General features: G+C 39.7%; 1 protein-coding gene and 2 pseudogenes across 3 annotated transcripts; all 3 read left to right on the forward strand.

Annotated features, from left to right (window-relative positions):
• The first annotated feature begins 220 nt into the window (after positions 1-220).
• Positions 221-1,874, forward strand: LOC108317954 (annotated as a pseudogene). Its single transcript, XR_005203417.1, has one exon. The product of XR_005203417.1 is annotated as a succinate dehydrogenase [ubiquinone] cytochrome b small subunit, mitochondrial-like (transcript).
• A 7,856-nt stretch (positions 1,875-9,730) lies between these two features.
• GZMA (granzyme A) lies at positions 9,731-17,133 on the forward strand. Its single transcript, XM_017548660.1, has 5 exons — positions 9,731-9,842; positions 12,249-12,393; positions 14,669-14,810; positions 15,001-15,270; positions 16,910-17,133. Exons 1-5 carry the CDS (start codon positions 9,776-9,778, stop codon positions 17,066-17,068), a joined length of 783 nt encoding a protein of 260 aa, XP_017404149.1. The 5' UTR covers positions 9,731-9,775; the 3' UTR covers positions 17,069-17,133.
• Positions 13,375-13,853, forward strand: LOC108317955 (annotated as a pseudogene). Its single transcript, XR_001830962.2, has one exon. The product of XR_001830962.2 is annotated as a calmodulin regulator protein PCP4-like (transcript).
• Positions 17,134-17,435: the final 302 nt, after the last annotated feature.

A 17,435-nucleotide genomic window follows, 5' to 3' on the forward strand; every position in this document is an offset into this window, starting at 1 on the left:
CTTACAGTAGACTAGCCTAGCAAAGCACTTCTGAAAACAGTGCACTGTGACTTTTTAAACATCAATTACCAATTGTCAAGACAGGTTGGCAAATGTCTTAAGCCATGTCCCTCATAAGACTATAGAAGCAAGACGCATATTTCAATCAGGGCCATGGTGTTGTTTTTGTTACTGTCACTCGTGCCTAAAACTCCATTTCCTGTCTGTTTTCTAGCTGGAAGGTAAAGCAACCATGAGCAAAGCTATCGGAAACTTCAGTTACCAAAAACAGGACAGGATGTGAAACTTCACACCAAGTGTCATGTGGCAGGATGGGGAAGCATGAAAAGAGACTCATAAAAGTTTTGAATACACCTTAACAGAAGTGAACAAACGTCGCTATGATACACCAAAAAATACGCAATGATGCAGCGCACTATAATTCCAAGCTGATTCTTGAAAACTGCACGATCTGTGCTGGGGGTAGAAAGGTGAAGATGGGGGTCAGTGGATGATCTTGAGCCCTCAGGAACAAGATGGCGGTTGTCTGGAGACTGAGTGACTTTGCGGGGCCCAAGGAGGCCGAGTTCTGTGGCTGTGGACACCAGTGGTCAGATCTGCTCATATCTCAGCATATCTTCAGGACGCACCTACCCCAGAAGGTGACAAGTGAATGTGCTGCACACCACTTGTCACTGAGCCACCATTCTGGTTCCAAGGCTGCGTCTCTCCACTGGACTAGTGAGAGGTTTGTCAGTGTTTTGCTCCTGGGTCTGCTTCCGGCTGCTTACTTGAATCCGTGCTCTGCATGGACTGCAACCCTCACTCTTCATAGTCACTGGGGCCGTGGACAAGTTGTTACTACGTTCATGGGTATGCCTCGCAGAAAGCTGCCAAGGCAGGGCTTTTGGCACTTTCAGCTTTAACTTTGCTGGGCTTTGCTATTTCAACTACCACAATGCGAGCTCTGACCTTTTTGACTTTATACTTTGAAGAACTGATGTATGCCTCTTTGCTTCTGCCTTGTCATGCCATTCAACTCACAATAAGGAAGAAATAACAGATAAGTCCATTGGTGGACAGCCTTCTCTTAATCACAAGATTATTTTCGAATTTAATTTTTTTTTTTTTTTTTGAGAAGGAGTCTCCCTCTGTCTCCAGGCTGGAGTGCAGTGGCGTGATCTTGGCTCACTGAACCTCCAATTCTCTGGTTCAAATGATTCTCCTGCCCCAGAATTTAATCTCTGAGGAAAAGGGTTGAGAGGAATTATGTCTAAGAAACTGAGACTGAGTTCTGTATTCTGGTAAGTTAATGGGGTTGCCTCCCAGCTTCTCATAGGACTCACGGTATAACTAAACATGATATATGAGCTTTTGCCTTTTAATTTATCAATCTCTAAAGAGAATCCAGCTTTATAACTATTAATATATGACCAAACTTCTGTATTTGCCCTGGGAATAATGGACAAAGGGAAATATTGTTAATTCATTAATAAAAACTTTGCAGAAAATTAGACAGTGTTTAGTTTTTGAAAACTTCCCTTTCTATTCAGTAGACACCACCTACTGAATATACATATACTAGGGAATTTTAAAATTAGGAAATGCTGATGTCTCACATTATGAATTTCTAAATCCTAGGAGGAAAAGCTTGGAGTGCTTCTGAATGTACAGAAGTTCCATTTAAGGGCAAGTTTCCCCTTGTAGACATATCAAAATAATACAAATTCTAAACAGAGACTTAATTTTCAAATGTATTCTACTTGTTCTAAAACAATCTGTCCACAAATATAAAACTATAAATAATAAAATGTTATTTTCGTACTATGGGAATATCTAATGTGAAAATGTATTCTATGAAAATAATTTTTTTTAAAAATAAAGTGTTGTATAATTTAAAAAAGAAAACGTGAAGGTGATTCATGGGAATAAGTAAATTAACATTTTTTTCTTTTATAATTGAGATTTTATTGGTCAAGGATCAGTACAAACATTTCAATTTGTACACAATTCTTAACATACATACCAGAAATCTAAAAGGCCATGTATTGTAATTCTTTTCTAAAGTTATTCCAGTGACTTTCCAGCTTAAAATTTGGAAGCAACTTTTTCTTAAGAGGCGATCAAGTACCAGTATCTCCACATGTTGATAAGCTGTTATGTACATCCCACCAATTCACAACTGAATAGTTTATACGCTGCATATTCACACGTGTGGCACCTCCCCACCACGTCGCTCTTGCTCTCACTGTGTGATGTGTCTGCTCCCAATTCACCTTCCACCATGAGTAAAAGCTCCCTGAGGCCTCCCCAGAAGCCTAGCTGATGCTGAGGCCATGCGTGTACATCCTGCAGAACTAGGAGTCAATTAAGTCTCTTTTTTTTGTAAATTTCCCAGTCTCAGGAATCTCTTTATAGCAATGCAAGAATGACCTAATACAGGCTGAAATTGCTTGGCCATATGGAAACCCTATGCTTAAGCTTCTGAGGAAGTGCGCTGTTGTCCACAGTGATTACACCACTTTACATCCCTACCAGCAGTGTATGAGGGCTTTAGTTTCTTCATATCCTCTTCAACACTCATTATTGTCTGGTTTTTGATGATAGCCATCCTAGGAGGTATGAAGTGGAAGGATGGACAATTCCTGACTTCAAATTCTGGGACCATTTCATTTTAGACCCTATGTGTTACTATTCTCAGTTAACAGGTGTGAAAATTGAGGCACAGACTAATTCTCTGCTGGAGATCTTAAATGTTTTAGTGATGGAGCCAGTGTCTGTCTTGTAGACCAATGATCTTTCTACCAGGCTGTTGTGAAGTCTGTGGCCATTCTAATCAGAAATCCAGAATTTGAATAAGTCTGTCTAAATATAGGGCTGATCTCAGGGGCTAATTGGGGTGGCCACTGGGAGTATGAAATATTATCTTTTCTCCAATTACCTTCTTAATGTGGTATACCCTTATTCTGCTACCTGTTATCAGAATGTGAAGTAGGTGTCTTTATATCTGTGGTGTTCTTCTTGTCTTCTGCTAGATTTCAAATACTTCAAGGGCAGCAATCATGCCCTGGTTCCCTCAGTACTTACAGTGCTGTGCACGCTGCCTGGCACATGGAGAGCCCTCAATAATTTTTGATGAATTAAATTGGACAAATCAGTCAGATGCACTAGAGAGTGACTTTATTATAATTCAGCTCTTCAGAGAAAAAGATGAGATATAAATGGTAGATGGTAAAAGAAGCCATTTTTCTTTGCTATATATCACAATTTATTAATAATAGAACTAAGTTAAGTGCTTGGATGTATAAATTGGCTAGCTAAGGTAAAATGCACATCAACATCCTGGCTGAACTGAGGCCTACTGGCATTTGATACTTTAGTCCACTTATAATTAATAAATGATGCAATTGTCCTGAACTGTTCCTAGCCTCAAACTTCAAATTTTCCAAATATCTGAAATACACACTAAATCTTTCTCATTATGTTTATTATTGAATTTTTTTGTGAAAAATTAAAATATATAGAAGTATATGGTGAGAAGTAAAAACCCCCCTTCACCTCTCCCCATATTCCTACACTGAACAGAACACTGAGCTCTAAATTCTAAGGGCCACAGATATTTTGGTATTCTGTTTGGCAGAGTAAAGGATATTCTGGCCTTTCCTGGAATGACCTTCTTTTAACAGGAAACACAGAAGTAGCCATCCTCAAATTCTGAACAAAGCAAAGGGTCAGTGAACCAAGAAATTTTTTCTCAAGGGATATCTTTTGCCACGAGTAGATAATAAGTGTTATGATTCAGTCTCAGCTAATCATATAAGAGTGGAAGCTCTCACTGGTGATTTCTTTTCAGACAGGCCACCATTTGTACACAAGGTACAATGCCACACACTTGTAAATGACAAGCACACAAACATGATTTTCTCTTCTCATCTAAAAAAAAACTTCTCTCTCCAGGCATTTCCCCATTTCTCTGCTTTTCTTTAAATCAGAACTCCTCAAATGAGATGTCTTCACTCAGATTTTCTCCTGTTCTCTTCAATTCTAATATGGCTTTTGCCCCATGCTCTAGGAAATGACTCTTGCAAAGACCTCCACCTTGGTACCTTGATAGCCTTGTGAAATCCAATAGTGCGTTCTCGTCCCTTTTCGCTCACCTTCTCAGTGGCATGTGACACCAGTGGGCTCTCTTTTTCTTGGTGGCACTGGCTTCACTGATTTCCAAAACACGACAGTCTCCTGGCTCTGCTTCTACCTCATAGGTCTCTCCTCCTCAGTGGCCATTGCTGGTTGCTCCTCTTCTCCTCCACTCACTAGCTGGGGTGGCCCTCCAATCGGTCCTGGGAAACTCTTCTCCATCTGCACAGGCTCCCTTCCCAGTGGGGGCTAGGCTCTCTGACTCTATAGACAGTACACCATCTACATGCTGATAATTCCCAGTCCGTGTTTGCAGCTCAGGCATCTCCCTAACTCCAGCCACCTCACTCTACAGCGCTGTTCGCATGTCTAGCAGACATCTCAGACACAACCATTCAAGCGGTCCTCTCGATCTTCCCCTCCACACCTGCTTCAGCTCTGGATGTCCCCATTTTACTTTACGGCAAGTCCACCTTCCCAGTAGCTCAGAACAAAAATTCTGAAGTCTTCTTTGACTCCTCTCTTGAACACTGCATACCCAATCTGCAAGAGATTTCTACCTGCCTTAACTTCAAAACATATCAGAATTCACCCACCTCACACTGCCCCATAGGTCCAAGCTGCCATCCTCTCCAGCCTGAATCATTGCAATTTCCTCCTAATCTTTCGACTTCCACCCTGGCTCCTGTTCATTCTTTTCCCCACAGAGTCGCCAAAGTGATCCTGTTCAAGCACACCAGATCATGTCACTCCTCCTCTCATGGCCTAGATGGCTCCTTATCTCACTCAAAGTAAGGGGCAGAGTCCATACAGTTACCCACAGCCCCTCAAAATTTTGTCCCCCACTATTTTTCTGACCTCATTTCCTTCTGTGCTTCCCTCACTCACTTCTCTCCAGCTACACTGGCCTTCCAGCCTTCTCCAGATATCTTCACGGCTAACACCCTGACCCCCTTTCAAGTCTTTGCTAAAGTGCCACCTTCTCACAATGCACACATACCCAATTCACACTCCCTACCTCCAACCATCAACATTTTTATATCATTTTCTAATATATTATATAACCTATGTATTACATCTGTAATTATTACTTAAATCTGTCTCCTCTAACTAGAATGTAAGTTCCATAAGGGCAGAGATTTCTGTCTGTTTTGCTCACTGATGTATTCCCAGTATCTAGGTGTTTAATAAATATTTTTATAAAATGAATGAATAAATTGTAACCCCCATAACTCTACCAGCCCTGAGAGTCTGTGCCTTAAGCAGGCAGTTTCCCTTCCCCTTGCACACATCTTATTTTTCAATGAATTATCACAGTGAACACACCTCCTTAACTACCATCATGTCAAGAAACAGAGAGCTACCAGAGTAGTGAGTGATACCCTTTGCTTCTTATCCTCGGCATCTAGCATTACATCAGGCATCTAACAGGCATTTAATAAATGTTTGTGTAATTAATTAATTAATATGATTCCAGCCATATTTCTCAAGAGCAGATTCATTACTCTGCTGCCTTGGAAAGAGCCTAGCAAATTCAAAATCAAATGCATGTAACAGCACACATTGCCCTTTTGGAAACCATGAATTCGCTGAACTATGCAGATTTTCCAAATGTTGACACATTTCATTACACAGTATTTTTACAGTCATATTTATTAATACTATCACCACCTCATCAGGAAAATCTTTAAGTATTGGAAAGAGAGCAAGCTTGTGATAGCAGACACATGTTTTCCAAAAATTCTTTCACTTGAAAGCTCTAATTGTATCACAGCAACAAAAATTATCAGTTACCCTCTTTAAGATATCGAATTCATTTCATTCATAGTTGAGAAAATGTTCAACAAATGTCCATGTCCGAATAATTGTCAGCATTTTTTCAGGTAAAATCAGTATTCCAAGAAAACAGACAGATCAGTTCATCGCTCAAACAACTGCACTACTGCTTTTCCTAAGACAGCCCTTGTATACCCGAAGTGCTTTATGCATATTTCACATACTTTTCATACCAAAGTGAATATTAAAAAGACTTTTACAACATGATAAAGATTATTAAAATTAAAAAAATTTTTACTGCTTCGTCAAGGACATTCTTGCATAAAACTAGGTTTTGTTTTGTTTTTTTGTTTTGAAAGTGCCTGACAATGAAGAACACGGTGACTGCCAGCACAGTTTGGTGTCACTGCTCTGATTCCTGCTAAGGCACCCAAAGTTTTACCCTTCATTGCCTTTGTACAATCAGTATAAATGTCGACACATGGTGAGGGTTGGGGGAGACTAGCAACATCTTAGTGTTGTTATGAAAACAGTTTTGATGGCCAGGCACAGTGGCTCATGCCTGTAATCCCAGCACTTTGGGAGGCCAAGGTGGGCGGATCACGAGGTCAAGAGATCAAGACCATCCTGGCCAACATGGTGAAACCCTGTATCTACTAAAAATACAAAAAAATAAGCTGGGCATGGTGGCACGTGCCTCTGGTCCCAGCTACTCAGGAGGCTGAGGCAGAAGAATCGCTTGAACCCAGGAGGCGGAGGTTGCAGTGAGCCGAGATTGCGCCACTGCACTCCAGCAAGACTCCGTCGCAAAAAAAAAAAAAATAGTTTTGACCTCACAGCTTATCTCAGGACCCCCTAGGAGTCCACAGACCATGCTTTGAGAACTACTGGTTTTCGACATTGCAACGGTTCATTCACATTAGAATAAATTAAAATTTTTCCCAAGAATGTAAAGAAATCACTGCATATATAATTTTGAACATTCTTATTTCACAGCTAATGCAATCTTGAAAAAGATTATTAGAACAGAACAAAGTTAGTAGACTCAAATCTTTTTGAAACTTTTCCGTTTCAAAAGTTTCTACAAAGCTTCAGTAATCAGGCAGTGTGGTACTGGCACAGACATATGCATATATATTATAGAACTGATAGACCAGAAATAAACTCTAACATTTAATTCTCAACAAAGGGGCCAAGGCAATTCCACAGGGAAAGAATTATCTTTTCAAAAAATAATGCCAGACAGCTGAATATTCACGTGCAAAGGAATGAAGTTGGACCCTACCTCAGCCATACACAAAAATTAACTTAAACTACATGAAAAATTTAACTAAAACAAGGGGCCTAAATGTAGAAAGAAAATAGAACTACAACAATCTTAGAAGAAAATGCAGGAGTAAATCTTTATGATCTTGGGTTAGTTCGTAATTTCTTAGACAAGACACCAAAGGGAAAAGGGATTAAAAAAATTGGTAAGTTGTACTTCATTAAAATTAGAAACTTTTGTGCTTGAAAATACACATCAAGGAAAAAAGACAACCCACATACTTGGAGAAAATATTTCCAAGTCATATGTCTTATAACAAATTCGTATCCAGAATAAATAAAGGACACTTACATCTCAATAATAAAAAGATAAATAAATCAATTTCAAAAGCAAATAATTTTAATATACATTTTGCCAAAGAAGATATATGAATGACAAGTAAGCACATGAAAAGAAACTCAACATCATTTATCATTAGTGAAATGCAAATCAAAACCACAGTGAGATATTTCACACTCACTAAAATAGTGATTTTTTAAAAATATATTGAAATGATGTAGAGAAATTAGAACCTTTGTACATTGTTGGCAGAAATATAAATTGATATAGCCACTTTGGAAAACAGTTTAGAAGTTTCTCAAAATGTTAAATATAGAGTTACCATATGATCGAGCCATTCCACTCTTAGGTATAGACCCAATTGAAATAAGAACATATGTACACATAAAGATTTGTACATAAATGTTCATAGAAACATTATTCATAATAGCTAAAAAGGACAAACAACCCAAATGTCCATCAACTGAAGAATGGATAAATAAAATGTGCTATACCCATATGATTATTTGGCAATAAAAAGGAATAAAGTATTGATACATGTTACAGTGTATCATGTAGATGAAATTCAAAAGCATTATGCAAAGAGAACGAAGTCAGTCACAAAAGACCACATAATGTATGGTTTCATTAATAAGAAATGTCCAGAATAGGAAAATCCATAGAGACAGAAAGTAGATTATAGGTTGCCTAAAGAGAGTGAATGCTAATGGATACAAGGCTTCCTCAGGGATGATGAAAATGTTCCAGAATTAGATTATGGAGTTGGCTGCACAACTCTGCAAATATTCTAAAATCCATTGACTCGTACACTATAAAAGGGTGACCTTTATAATGTACCTTTATAATGTAACCTTTATAATGTAAATTAGATCCCATAAAGTTGTTAGAAGTCAACATAAATGGAAGAACCATTCCCATAAAAACAAACAAAATTATCAATGTTTTTTTTAAGAATGTTTCAGTAGGTATAGTTAATTACAATTTAACTTTTTTAAGTCTGCACTAAAATTACTCACCAAAACTAGTAGCAGGGTACCTCATTGCTCTTACTGAAAATGATTAACCTTTAATACACTTGTAATATCTGAGAAAAAGAAACCAAGGGGTCTCAGCAATACTCCCTTCTAAGGTCATATGATTTCTAAAGAAGTAACCACTAGGTTTGAGGTCATCAGGGTGTTAACTACAGAGTAGTTGGTTCAATACCCAACATACTGACAGCACATCTGACCATATGTATTATAATGGAGACCACATCCTCAGCTCAAAAAAAGAGCTGAACTCATTTCTAATAGAAAGCACACTGCATACTGTTCCTCCAGGAACTGAGGTTGATTCTTTTTAGAGTGAGACATAACCCAACATTAGAACAAAAATGATTCCCATTTCTTTTCTCAGATGAACGTGTTCAGAAGAAAGTAAGGAAGAAAGGCAGGAAGGGAGGAGACAGGGAACTCAGAGACACTTTCAGTAAAGTTGTGAAACTAGACAATCAGAAACGTACTCTCAGAAGGCTGGAAAGGGCCAAAAGCCCCTACCCCCGCAGCCCATGTCCCCACACCTGCCACAGACCAGGCAGGAGCACAATAAACACTCCCCGCAAAGTGGAGAAGGAAAATCCAGGCTGGAGCCTCTATGTAAATAAATCTCCCTCCTGTCCTCAGCTTGCACTCGGCCTACTAATTCTTACATAACCCAAGGAGACTAGAAAGAAATTTGACCACATTGCCATGTATGCACCCATGCAACAATCCTGCATGTTCTTTACATGTACCCCAGAACCTAAAATACAACAAAATATATATATATATTTTTTTTATTGCAAAAAAAAAAGAAAAAAGAAATTTGATTGGTGACCAATTTTAAGGACTTTTTTTAAAGCTCTAATTTAAGTCTAAAAGAGTTTCCAGTCCCGGATACTGAAGATAATATTGCAGATGATGAAAGCATCCTCAAAATCTTAACAAAGACATTTTACGGTCTCCCCTGGTGTCCTCTGATGGCAACAAGGTCCCTTGCCCTGCTCCCACCCTGTATAATTCCAGTGCCCCTCTCAGCAGTCCTACAAAGGAACACGTGCCTGCTGGCAGTGAGCCATCATCCACTGTTCTCACTTACTTGTGTTTGGTTTCCTAATGCTGAACTTTGAAATTTGGAAAAAAAATAAAAGAAGAAAAAGAAAGGAAACCACATCCTTTTTACTCTCAATATAAAGATAGAGGCAGTTAAGAACTGAAAACAGATTTTCAGGTCGATTGATGTGGGACAGCAGCCACAATGAGGAACTCCTACAGATTTCTGGCATCCTCTCTCTCAGTTGTTTTTCTCCTGCTAATTCCTGGAGGTAAGACTGATTCTTCTCGTTTTTACTATGACTATGAAGCAAAATGGAACAGACTTTCAATGAATTTTTGGTAATATTACCTTCTCATACTGAAAGATGTCTTCCCCCAAGCCTTAAAATGTTTAGCCAGGCACAGTGGCACATGCCTGTAATCCCAGCTACTAGGAAGGCTGAGGTAGAAGGATCACTTGAACTCAGGAGTTTGAGACCAGGCTGGGCAACATAGTGAGACCCTGACTCTATTTAAAAACAAACAAACAAAAAAATAGCATTCTTTCTTGGATTTTAAATATTTCATTTTAGAAGAAAAACAAATTTTCTTCTTATAATCTTTTTGCAAAAGATAGTCAAACCACCAATGTTTATTGCTGTCAATTTGTAACTTGAAAGTTGACAAAAAGGACAATGTAAAAATGAGCAAACAAAACTCTCTTGAGTTAGTAAAACAAATAGTAGCTTCCAGGAGAGGAATACTGGCACCTTAGTCAGCTCAGCCTTTTCTGCTGAAGAAAATGCATAGTTTAAAAACAATTAAGACAAATCTGACCCAGACACCAAAAGTGAATCAGGAATTATTAGAATTTTTACACTTATTTCTCTGGTCTAGAGACTCTTTGGGAATACATTAAGACATTGGGCCAGTTCCCTCGTTAACCCTTTGGGAACGCTATAGTATTTTTTATTAAGCTAATCCCTTTGTCTACCAAATGGGAACCAATATTTCTGCTTTTGTGTGAGTTGCACGTGCATGGGTTAAAACGTTGTACAATTCATGGTATTACCACTGAAAGGGTGACAGCTCTTGGGGAGCTCTAGATTTCCCTTGAAGACCCTACTAGGAAGTGAGGACTACTCTGGAGCTGTGGCAATATAGAGCCAGCCATGGTTTTTCCCATGATTCATCAGCTTCTGGAGGCAGGGACTTATATAATAACCTGCCTTGCCAGGAATTCCCAAAGAACTCTGATTTATTGTGTACCTAAAAATGAGGAGAAATTTAAAAATAACAGGGCTGCAGGACAAAGGTTGGCTATGTTATAAGCAGGGCATAGTATGACTATATTCAGGCATGTTAAATCCTCCGTAGCAGAGAAAACAGGGTAGATGAATCCAGCCATACCTTTTCTTCAAAGGAAACAACAAAAGCAGCCTGCTGTGCTCCTCTTTGTTCCTGTGTTCAGGGAGAGCAGTGTGGGCCCATATAGGGAACAGACACAGCAAAGCAAGGCACAGTTGAAATCTATCTGTTCATGAATCACCCTAGGAAAACTGGGATTGGATGAAGTTCTCTTGTTTCTATAAGCGCTTTACCCTCTTATTTCCACAGCCCAGAATTTCCTCCTCCCATTTCCCTTTTTAAAAGCAGAGACGTCTGCTTTTTCAAATCACAATAGCCACATTTCATGTGGTCACTCTCCTCGTTGCTCTCGCCCTCATCAAATCTTACAAAAGGTATCTATAGCTGTCATTAATACTTTTCTGTGACTTTGGCAATGACTTAGTCCCAATTATGGAACAAGAGGCACGGTGCCCTATTTAAGAAACCATGAGTCTCAGCAAAAGTATTTTGGGAGAATCCAAGAACATCTGGTGCAGGAGGTGGAGAGCTCAGAGTGTACACTAAGACATAAGGTTCTCTCGATCAGCATGTATGATTTGCCTTGTGTTCAGTTCTCACTGTTCCCTAACAATGGGTCTCTACTTCTAGACCATCAACAAGGCAATGTCGCTTAGGCAGAATTCTCTGCATATAGTATCTTCTCTCCTCTCTTCCCTACCTCATTGGGAAAGACCTTAGATTAAACCACATGGTTTGGTCTAGAGACTGAAGGGGAGGTGCAATTGATGTTATTTTCTTAACTTATGAGAACAGTGCAGTTTAATAACCAAAATTCCCATAGTGAGGGTCACAGCTAAATGATGCTAATATCAGTTCACAAGTTGTGTTTTTGCAATGGCTTAGGGTTAAAAGGGAAGGTATGAGGCTTCTAAAAGTCTTATCTGTTTCCCCCAAATTAACACTTAGCCAAAAGGGGTGGGAGAACTCGAGGTTCTCACTACCACTGGCATCTCCTGCAGCAACTGTGGATGGTAAAGACCAAGGCAGAGCTTTCTGCCCTGGGCCTGAGGCTGCTGGTTTGTGACACCCAGCCTAATGATACTGGAACAGTCAATGGCCTGGCTTATGTGGGTGGAAGAGCTCTTCCAGGACCTATTCCAGAATCCAACAGGAATAGGATTTGCATCAGATATCTGCAGGTCTACATAGAGCAAAAACTGGGGGAAATGCTCTCATCCACACTTCGTCTCTGAGTGCAAAAAGTATGGGTGGTCTTAGAAACGTGGCTTTGTGTAGAGCTCTTTGAGGGTGGGCACCAATCTGATTTGTCTTTTCCCATTGAACAGATGTCTGTGAAAAAATTATTGGAGGAAAGGAAGTAACTCCTCATTCAAGACCCTACATGGTCCTACTTCAGCTTAACAAAAACAACATCTGTGGCGGGGCTTTGATTGAAAAAGACTGGGTGTTGACTGCAGCTCACTGTAACTTGTAAGTGCCTGAGTTTTTTAAAAAAATGTTTGTGAAGATACTCTAATTTGGGGAAGCATTAATAAAAAGAGTAGGCTGGGCGTATTGGCTCACGCCTGTAATTCCAACACTTTGGGAGGCTGAGGCAGGTGGACCACACGAGGTCAGGAGTTCAAGGCTAGCCTGGCCAACATGGTGAAATGCTGTCTCTACTATACAAAATTAGCCAGGCATGGTGACACATGCCTATAATCTCAGCTACTTTGGAGGCTGAGGCAGGAGAATTGTTTGAACCTGGGAGGCGGAGGTTGCAGTGAGCCAAGATTATATCACTGCACATCAGCCTGGGTGACAAGAGTGAGACTCCATCTCAAAATAAAATAAGAGTAGATCCCATTAAAGCCAATGGAGATTCACATGTATTTTCACATCATTTAAGTCTTTGAGCACTTGCTTTAGCCTAAAAGGATGTTAAGCCCAGACTTGCCACAAAGAATCAGGCTATGAGGTAGCAGCAACCACAAGCTCTTTCTGTGGTCTAGGTCTCCACTGAGCCACTGGGTACAGGTGCTGCAGAGCTTTGCTTCTGTCATGACTGTGTGCAGGTCGAATTAGCTTCAGCGTGGAAGGGTGAAACTTTCAGTGCCCCCTCAGAGCCCTGGGTGCAACCTTCAAGTACAGGAAGCTTGTGTCCAACGCCTTCCTGTATCTCTCTGTGAATTCCTCTCACATCTTCGGTCGTCTCTATGCTCCTGTCAACCACGACATTCAAACCTCTTCCCAGGTCTGGTCTTTTCCCACTCTCTACATGTAGCTATGTAAATTCAAATCAATTAAAGTTAAATAAAATCTTAAATTTAGTTCCTCAATCACACTAGTCACATTTCAAGTCCTCAGTAGCCACATGTAGCTAGTGCAGATTCATAGAACATTTAATCAGTGACCCCTGAGCAGTGTTCTCTGTGCTGAGTGGCGGGACTGAGCTGCTGAGTTAGAGCCAACATGAGTGAGTGACAAGGTGCAGGGGCAACCAATGGAAAAGAAAAGACATCTGGTGAAAATGATGGACAGAAGAAAGTTCAAGAGGAATTTGACATTGACATGGATGCACCAGAGATAGAACGTGCAGTGGTGGCCATTCAGTCTCGGTTCAGAAAATTCCAGAAGAAAAAGGCTGGGTCTCAGTCCTAGCGGGAGAGCCCCCTCCTAGTCCACCTGACAACACCAAACTCAACCATCATCTGTCAAGAAATTAAAAGAACAATACTCTAGAGAGAAGTCATCCACACACAATCCACACACACACAGCAAACCTCCAATGCATGTACAGAAACCTGTGATATTTATACCCTTGTAGGAAGGTATAGACAATGGAACTGTGAGTAGCCTAATCTCTATGTTTCTCTCCATTTTCATTCCTCCTGCAACTATTTTCCTCGATGTTGTAATAAAATGAAGTTGAGATGAGTGAAAAAAAAAAAGAACATTTAATCATCAAAATATGCTCTGCTGGAAAGCACTGTTCTAAGGTCTTTTTCTTTTATTTTTTAATTATTTACTTTTTATTGACATATAATAGTTGCACATATGTTGGGGGTACATGTGATAGTTTAAGGGAGACTAATCTCAGCTGATGAGAAAAGAGGCAGTGTACACAATCTGGTTAGTGTAGTTTACGCTAGGTTGTGAATGATGATAGCCTTAATCATCAGTACATCAGAAAGCATTTTGATTTTGATAACCAAAATGAACCTTTAAGAGTAAAAAAAGGCTCCTGGACCCTTCCTTCAGATCACCATCCCTTCAACACACTCAATGCCATGCAAATAGGTTCCTCCATGCGGCAATCTGTCTTCCCGTTTGAGTTTGTTGTTTTCTTTAAACGATCCCTTCAATGCTTTACTTTACAACTATTGGCTACTTTTTGCTTCTGTCTCTGGACTAGTGAGGTCTTTGCTTTCCAGCAATTCTTCATCACAGCTAAATAAAATAGGGGTAGAGGGGCAGACAAGCACAAGACTTGGCTTTGCTGCCATGGAATTCTCTTATTTGTTTTCCAATGAACCTAGTTTAGCTTTTTATAAATAAGCTGGTGACGATGATGAAGATGAATTCATAAACATTCTTTTATTCATAAACATTATTTTATTCTTTAAAGCATACATTTTCTTTCTGAGTCACAAAGAAGTCTCCTCACCTCCATATTTACAAATGGGACAGTGAAACGGATCAGCACATATGCTCAACTGCTAATACAAAGAATAAATCCAGTAAATAATGTTGTATCTGTTTTCAGGAGCAAAAGGTCCCAGGTCATTCTTGGGGCTCACTCAATAACCAAGAAAGAGCCAGAAAAACAGATAATGCTTGTTAAGAAAGTGGTTTCCTATCCATGCTATGATTCAACCACACACAAAGGTGATCTTCAACTAGTACAGGTACGTATCTTTGACTGCCTTCTCCAAAGTCATAGAACCTCCTACAACCTGGCCACCGATGTGAAAACCTTTCCTTGTACCCCTTTTGTAAAAACTTACATAAAAGGGATCCTGAAAATTTGGACTAGAATTTAAGTTAAAATGTACATATTTATCTTATCCTATTAACACTTTATTTTTCTTCCAACAGCTGATGAAAAAAGCAACAATTAACAAATATGTGACTACCCTTCATCTACCTAAAAAGGGGGATGACGTGAAACCAGGAACCATGTGCCAAGTTGCAGGGTGGGGGAAGATTAAGAGTATGTCATCTCGGTCCGATACTCTGAGAGAAGTCAATATCACCATCATAGACAGAAAAATCTGCAATGATCCAAAGCACTATAATTCTAACCCTGTAATTGGAAAAAATATGATTTGTGCTGGAAGCCACCGAGGTGAGAAAGACACGTGCAATGTAAGTAAAATAAGGTCCCACATTTTAGCTATTAAAGTATAGAAAATGTAATGTCATGCTTTGTCTCGTCATGGCACTGGCTTCTACAGGATCCTAGTGCTTTTTGAAATAAGTTTAATAAAACCCAGTCAAGTAAATGAATGTGCTCAGCTCAAGTGAGTCATTAATCAAAATTAAGTAGTTCACTGCTAGTGCATGGATTGACCTACTATGTATTTTTGATTTTATACAAAAATTACCAAGAAGCAATGTTTTGTCTCATTCTTCATATTAACATATGTAGATCTAATGTTGAAGATATGCAACACTTACAAGAGCTGAAGTCAAGGTTTCTCAAGGGCATTCAGTGTTCTTTCCCCATTTCAGTACATTCCCTCTTCTTCCCCACCACATTCCTCTGCCATTTAACTCAGGCACATCTGACATGTCTGTCATTTACGAGCCTGGCTGAAGACCTCGAGCCAGACCCCATAGTTTCCTAGAGCTTAGTTTAATCCCCAGCAAACAACTTCAAAGCATAACTCACACCAGAGAATGTGTAAGCTTCCATCCTAGAGCCCCCTGAGAAGGGGTGGAACAGGGCCATGCTTAAAGACGAGAATAGAAGAAACATTTTACAGATTTTTAAACTGAGTACTAGCTTGCACTTCTCATTTGTCCCAAAGACCCTATAGAGTCTTACCTGAACAGGGGTGTGCCGTATGCATTGTTTGGGAGGTACCAGAGATTGAGAAATCCAAAGGTCTCTCCTTCTCTAGATCTATGTCTTGCCTTCAGAACCAAAGCTAGCCAAATCCCAGGAAAAGACAACATCTGTCTTTAGTACCTGTCTACTTTCTCTTCTCTGCCCTAGTTCACCCATTCCCTCCCTTGTCCACCACCCTGGATCCCAGGAACCCAGAACCTTCATGTTTTTGGAACCCACATGCAGCATCCTAAGGCCACGGCAGCATCCCAAGACACTAGTCCCCATCTCAGCAGCCACCCGCCACCACTGAAGCTTGGCAATCCTTCCCTGTCCTCTCAAAACCCTGGAATTTTGCTATTGATGAATTAAACCTAAAGGACTAGTTCTGCAAATGCCACTTACTATAACAGGCAGGGGATATATTCCTGTTCAGGGAATATTTTCAACATAGTGAATTTAGTAGATTGTTATCAGCCCAGTCACTTCTTTATTTTATATATTCATAAGGCCAACTTTTGCCTGAAAGGGACTGATTTGGTTTCGTTTCTTTGAGAAGGCAATTGTCTACTGGAAGAACCAGAAAACATGGTTTTTATTCTTTGCCTCAATGTACCATCTGCATTTGACTATTTTGCGCCTTGAGTTATTAAGCATTTTAAGAAAATGACAAATAAACAGAAGACTTTCCTTTCCAAAAGCAGAACAACAGTCTCAAAAATTAGCTGATAACATATATAAGTTTCATTTCCATTTTCACTGGCTCATAAATAAACCAAGTGAACCAATTCAAAAGTATTATAATATTTCCAAACATTTTAATTTTTAAGCACTATCTTCAATTAAGGCCAGGTTGGTCTTAACTCCATATTAAATACTGCAGAATTTCTTCCATTTCACTAGTGGTAATGCTCAATACTGACCCCACTCCCCAACCCTCTTGTTTTCCACCAGGGAGATTCTGGAAGCCCTTTGTTGTGCGGGGGTGTTTTCCGAGGTGTCACTTCCTTTGGCCCTGTGAAATGTGGACACCCTCAAAGGCCTGGTGTCTATATTCTTCTCTCACAGAAATATCTCAACTGGATAATTGGGACTATCAAGGGGGCAGTTTAAATGACTGTTTCATTTACTGTGGCTTCTTAATCTTTTCGCAAATAAAATCAATTTGCATGACCGTACCTGTCTCTCTCCTGTAACCTTAGTGGGCAGATCTGCACCAGCAAAGTGAAGCAGAGTTACATGGCAACCTTGTAGATAATGCAAGGGGGAGGGATTAGGTGATTAGTGTCACAAGAGTCATTTGTGTGTCAAGTGACATGGGAATGCTTCCTGAATTATTCATCTCATTATCTCAGTGGAATCCTGCAAGAATGACCCCCTAAGATCAGATCTAATAAAAAATGCAGTAAAGGGCAACAGAAACAGCCAGTCTGGAACATATGTGTTAAAAGGAAATATAGGGCTCCACATTAGCACCTGC

This window comes from Cebus imitator, unplaced genomic scaffold (assembly GCF_001604975.1).
Source record: "Cebus imitator isolate Cc_AM_T3 unplaced genomic scaffold, Cebus_imitator-1.0 Scaffold213, whole genome shotgun sequence".
NCBI classification, from domain to species: domain Eukaryota; kingdom Metazoa; phylum Chordata; class Mammalia; order Primates; family Cebidae; genus Cebus; species Cebus imitator.

Coding starts and splice junctions, on each gene's coding strand:
- GZMA (XM_017548660.1), top strand. CDS start 9,776: ATGAGGAACTCCTACAGATTTCTGGCATCCTCTCTCTCAGTTGTTTTT. Junction 12,394..14,668: donor ACTGCAGCTCACTGTAACTT/GTAAGTGCCTGA, acceptor ATCTGTTTTCAG/GAGCAAAAGGTCCCAGGTCA. Junction 15,271..16,909: donor GTGAGAAAGACACGTGCAAT/GTAAGTAAAATA, acceptor GTTTTCCACCAG/GGAGATTCTGGAAGCCCTTT.